Source organism: Hibiscus syriacus, unplaced genomic scaffold (genome assembly GCF_006381635.1).
Source record: "Hibiscus syriacus cultivar Baekdansim isolate YM2019G1 unplaced genomic scaffold, ASM638163v2 tig00117005_pilon, whole genome shotgun sequence".
NCBI lineage: Eukaryota > Viridiplantae > Streptophyta > Magnoliopsida > Malvales > Malvaceae > Hibiscus > Hibiscus syriacus.
Genome location: NW_024063519.1, coordinates 1,911,879 through 1,918,154, shown reverse-complemented (window position 1 = coordinate 1,918,154; position 6,276 = coordinate 1,911,879). Strand labels below are relative to the sequence as shown.

Here is a 6,276-nt window from a genome sequence, read left to right as displayed (position 1 = left end):
TCTTCGCGATCGAAGCCAATTTTATCGGGTTTTTTGGAGTTACCCACAGTGCGTTAATGTTGCCAAATACTGCAAGCATGTGATCCAGATCGACGTGACTTTCTTGTATGGAAAATACAAGCAAGTTTTATTATTGGCAGTTGTCCAAGATGGCAATCGCAACATTCTTCCAGTTGCTTTTGCTCTTGTCGAAGGAGAAGATACACATTCTTGGGGTTTTTTCCTCCGAAATTTATGTGCACATGTTATCATGAGGGAAACCATATGTGTCATTTCAGATCACGAAGTTGGGATCAAAGCAGCAATGGAGTCTTTGGGTCCAATGTGGCAACCACCCTTTGTCCAATATAGGTATTGTCTCTGACACATTGCTGTGAACTATCATGGAAGGTACAAGAAGAATGATGAGCGTCAATTAATTGTGCGCATGGGTAAGTGAAAGCAAGTTAGTAAGTTATACATTTTTTGATCATTTTAATTTTGTAAAGAAAGCAAGTTAGTAAGTTATACATTTTTTTATCAGGTTACGAACTACTTCCTCGAACGTTTGAATCAATGCTTCAAGATTTACGGGCGAAGAACGAGGAAGAATACGATTACATCAGCCTCATCGATAAAGAAATGTGGACGAACGCATATGATGGTGGATATCGATATGAACACATGACGACCAACTTGGCTAAGGCAATCAATTCAACCTTAAAGGGTGCACGTCACTTACCTGTAGCGGCTTTGGTAAAAACTACATATTTTCGTTTGGGGGCATTTTTTGCGAAGCTCGGTGGACAAGCTCAAACCTGGATGCAAGGCGGTCATGTCTATCACCCTAGATTAGTTGCAGATCTACAGAAAAAAATTGATGCATCAAATGGAATGTCTGTAACAAGCTTATCTAGAAGGCATGAAATGTTTCGTGTCACAGAGTTGTCACGACCTCTTCAAGAGATTGAAGTTGTGTCATTAAGAGTAAATCTAAGGGACAGAACGTGCGACTGCGGGTTTTTTCAAGCTATGAAGTATCCATGCTCTCATGTGATAGCAGCTTGCTCGCACACACGTCAATACTATAACCATTTTGTGGATCTCGTATACCTACTATATGAAGTTTTTAAGGTATATAAATTTGAGTTCCCCCCCATAGGTAATGACAAAGACCCTGATGAGGTTCAAAATGTTTCCGATTGTACCAAATTCGAGTTTATTGAGGGAGCGTGGTCGTCCAAAATCCAATCGAATTCATTGCGATATGGATATTCGAGAAAGATCTAGACAAGACAGAAGATGTGGCCATTGTAGAAACCTAGGACACACGAGAAAAATATGTCCACTTCTGTTGTCATCAAGTAACAATTGATGCGGAAATGATGTATTTATTTATCAAATAATAATTATTGTACTTTAATTTGCATTCACTTCAAGTTAATGATAACCAAATTGGTATTTGAATATAATTTTAAATACAACAAACTCACAATAAGTATTAAATGATAACCAAATGACAATAACTGATATTAAATGGTAATAAACAAAATTAACTGAAATACATTAAAAAAAGTCCAACAAATTTAACAATATAAAGTAAGTATTAAATGAGAAATAATAAAAAATTACAATTTAACAAAATAAAGTAAATACAAATATAATAAAAAAAAATCTATCGATGCCTGCGACGCGAATGTGTTCCGCAGGGCGGTGGCTGTCGGTCTCGAGGAGGATTTCTTTATATCACTGGTTCTGACTCCTCGTTGTCATCATCATCACCGTCGTCGTCGTCATCGTCGTCATCCTGAGCAGATACATTAGGTTGATGAGGAGTTGATAACGATGAAGCACCTCCATAGAATAAGGACCCTGGAGGTGTATGACTGACTATCCCATCGGCCTGCGAAAACTGGGAAAACCTAGACATCGCTGAGTGTGAAAACTGTACAGGAGGTGTCTGTGTTGCGGCCATGGGTGATGAGGCTGAACCCGCCAAATATCCAGCATATGAACCCCAAGTCGAATCTACAAACATAGACCCATAATAGCTTCCAGGAGGGGTCATCTGTGACGGTGGCGGTGACGGGGGTCTTAAAACCAGGTGAAGGCGGCGACATCTGGTAATGGAAAGGCGATGGCGGCATTATGTATGGCTGCGGCAGATGCTGTGAAGGTCCTGCTGGTGCAGCTGAGGATGAACCGGAAATACCTGTTCTCCGTCCACGAGTCGGGGGACGATGGTGCTGTATCGGATCACGTCTCTGTCGACGTCAAGGAAAGGTCTGCCCTCGTGCATCATCGGGAACCAGAAATGGTTTCTCGTTACTGTTGAACCACTCATAATAACTATCAACATACATCAAGAGGTCATAAAAAATGGGCTCTCTGCAGGGAAGGCGCCGATGTCAATCCTCCCACAACACGACCCACTCATGATGCCTCACCATCCAATCTGTATCTGTCTTGCCGCGTCTATCTAATCTATGTAACTCGTCCATATTGCGAGGTGCTTCCGGAATTGGTTGAAAACAACCAAACTGCCAGAGCACGCGATCAGTAGAGTGTTACTAGACGGTCGCATAACAGATCAGAGGGACCATCGCCATCCAAATATCTGATGGGCCCCTCAACTCAGGTGGGATCACCGCCCTCACATCATCAGTACAATATGACACTCATTCAAACTAAAACAAATATTATATAATTTTTTATCAAAATAATAATCTAATTATATAACTATAATCTAAAATCGATTTTTAAACATTAAAATTCATACATGTGTGTCAGTCTACTGATCGATGAGCACCCTAATTTTTTTCTAAATCATCAGGTAGCTCCTGATGATTTTTCCTATCAGTAGACCACCTATTCAAGGAAAAAAATTATTATACGCTGTATAAAATTATTAATATACAAAATCAGTTTTATAATTACCTCAGAAGTAGTGGAAATACGAATGGGTTCTTCACAACGGGACATAAAAAGGGCAATCGATACCATGCCCAAGACTGCAGCAGCAGGAGACATCCGCCGATAGCATTATGCCTGTAGTCAGTGGCTCCACACATCTCCCTATACAGTAAAGTCAAAACTGCCGAGCCCCAACTGAATGATCCGGCGAGACGAAAGTCGCTAAGATGTCGCAACCACATGCAGTGAACTAGGTTACGCGATTTGTCCGGCATCAACAACCCTCCTATCAACTGCAATATGCGTGCCTGTGCATACATCTTAACCTCATCCTCAGAGGCGTCTGCGCTCAACTCCCGAAAATTGGCATCTAACAAATTTAACGGTATCCTACCTCCGATAAAACTTTCCGGGACACATCCTAGATTTTCCTGGCACAAAGTAGTCCAAGAACCGGAAGCTATCACTGATATCACATCTCCATCCACCTGAAGCCACAGGTACATAGAAACATCCTCAAGCGTGATCGTGCACTCTCAGCACGGAAGATGGAATATGTGGGTCTCCAGCCTCCACCGCTCTACTATGGCAGAAATAAGGTCTGGTTCTATCTTACAGTGACCCTGATATCTACCTATATAACCAAATTCAGCCTCTACTAAATACGGCAAGACACAGCTAGGTATCACTAACGTAAGATTCATAATAAAATGATCTAATACACGGTCATTCTCCTAAAAATAAATAATTACAAAAAATAATTCTTAATCTAATAATCATGCATTAAATAAATCAACTAATTATTACTAATAATTTAAATTAAATTAAAACGTTAAAATGTTACCGTATCAGCAAAGTGTCGAGATATATGATTTCCATCCAAGCGAAGTAGAGTGTTTTCCATTATATATTTGTAAAAAAAATTATATTAGTAAAATATTAAATAAAGTAAAATACTTAAATAAATTAAATACATAATATTAAAAATATTATAAAATATACATTAAATAGAGAGAGTATTTAAGAGAAATTGAGAAAATTTGAGAGAATTTAGTGTGATGAAAGTGATTGAGGATGGGGGCATTTATAGGGAGGATTGAGGTGTGAACGGGTGGATAATTAAAGGTATAGCGCGCCCCTGTACCGCTCTATACCCCACGTGTCAGATAACCAGGTATAACGCGACCCCTGATTCGCGTTATACCGCTACGTGACGTATAGTGCAGATCAAGGGGCACGCTATTCCCCACGTGAGCCAAATCAACATATAGCGCGGGACAGGGGGCGCACTTTACTGCTACGGGTGTTAGATCGAGAAATATAATCTGACCGATGTTAGATCGATAAATATACCAATCACCAATGATTTTTCAAAAAAAAAAAAAAAACCGGTAAAACCCACATATTTGTTAATTGATACATTGAATCTTATTTTATTTAAATATATATATCACCTTCCTCGATTTTCTCAAAAAAAATAACTTTAGGTTAAAATAATATTAAGTCATTAATTATTACATCCCACCGATTTTGGGAATTATTCAAAGTTTAAACTTTGAAACCGCAGCACCAACCTTAACCTGCAATAAGTACACTAAGCAGGAGCACTGTGTTTTTTGAAAAGGGGGAAAGAGGCCTGGGGCTAGCTGGCTGGCTGAACGTCTTGTGTTGGGTTGATCCAGCTCAGCGCCAAACCCTATCAAAATGAGCCACAGGCGCGTGTTCTCACATGCCTGTTCACCTTGGATTCCCAGGGTTCACCACTTTTGTCCACCCAGCCAGCCAGCTACTTCAATAAAATTAACTCCAGCCTGTCATCTCGTAACTTTTATTATATATCTGCTTCCATTTTACCGCACTTTCTCAGTTCAAGAAAAATGTTTTCACGTGCTTTACAGACATTGTTCATCACGGCCATTTTTTATTGGTGAGTGAAATAAAATGGCACGTAGAGCGAATGATGGGAGACTGTTTTCTTTTCTCTTTTTTTTTTTAATTTAAAACAGGCTTGGGTAAACCGTTGCGCCTCGTTTTCAAAGCATACTGGCAATGACGAAGCTCCAACCCCAAATACCCACTTTTTTTAATTCTAAAGAAATTGAGGTTCATTAAATAAACTCATTTCCCAGGCCTATATATACCCCTTTTCCCCCACTTCTCTAAATCCATAACTTAATCCAAATCATATAGCACCAAATTTTTCTCCTTCTTCTTTCTTGTGAAAATCAAGATGGGTTCTTGCCTTACTCAAAGTGTCTTGAAAATTTTCCTTGTGATCGCTCTGTTTCAAATATGTTGGGCCGGAAGGAAGCTGAGTGAAGTAGTGCAAGAGCAGCCGCAGCTCTTGACATTCCACAATGGTCCCCTTCTTTCTGGAAAAATTACTGTCAACTTGATTTGGTATGGCAAATTCAAGCCTTCCGAGAGGGCTATTGTCTCCGATTTCGTTGCCTCCCTTTCCTCCCCCCCTCCGCTTCAAAATAAGCAGCCCTCGGTTTCCCAGTGGTGGAAAACAACCGAGAAGTATTACCACCTCTCGTCCAAGAAATCGTCGCTTTCCCTGTCTTTGGGAAAACAGATTCTCGACGAAAACTATTCACTCGGGAAGTCTCTCAAAAACAAACAAATCGTTGAATTGGCATCCAAGGGTGACCAAAAGAATGCTATCAACGTTGTTCTAACAGCATCCGATGTTGCTGTTGAAGGGTTTTGCATGAGCCGATGTGGGACTCATGGGTCTGCCTTGGGCTCAACCAGTGGTCACATCAAGGCCAAGAAGTTCACCAAATTCGCTTACATTTGGGTTGGTAACTCCCAGACCCAGTGCCCCGGTCAATGTGCCTGGCCCTTCCATCAACCGATCTACGGACCACAAAGCGCACCTTTGATTGCACCAAACAACAATGTGGGTTTGGATGGCATGGTGATCAACTTGGCTAGCCTCCTTGCCGGGACGGTCACCAACCCTTTCGGAAATGGTTACTTCCAGGGCCCAGCCGAGGCACCATTGGAGGCTTCGTCAGCTTGTCCCGGGATTTATGGTAAAGGAGCTTATCCAGGATATGCAGGAAACCTACTTGTAGACGCGACAACTAGTGCAAGCTACAATGCTCATGGTCACAATGGAAGGAAATACTTGCTTCCTGCTTTGTATGATCCTTCAACGTCATCTTGCTCAACTTTGAGCTAACCATCTGAAGCATCGATTAGCTGAATGTATACGGTTCAGGATTTAATTCTTTATTTGTTAATTTATTATGATTATGCGGATAGTAAAATACCAGCAAACTTCTTGGGTTTGCTTTTATCATATTGACAATTCTCACTCTGGAGTTTTCGTTAGTGATTCAAATCAATCAGCCGTTCCTACTTTACTGGGGGAAA

The 6,276-nt window shown here is 40.7% G+C and overlaps 1 protein-coding gene across 1 annotated transcript; it reads left to right on the top strand.

Moving 5' to 3' along the window:
• Positions 1-5,089: 5,089 nt before the first annotated feature.
• LOC120194919 (protein PHOSPHATE-INDUCED 1-like) lies at positions 5,090-6,276 on the top strand. The gene has a single exon (XM_039197089.1). The coding sequence runs from the start codon at positions 5,123-5,125 to the stop codon at positions 6,080-6,082; it is 960 nt and encodes a 319-aa protein (XP_039053020.1). The 5' UTR covers positions 5,090-5,122; the 3' UTR covers positions 6,083-6,276.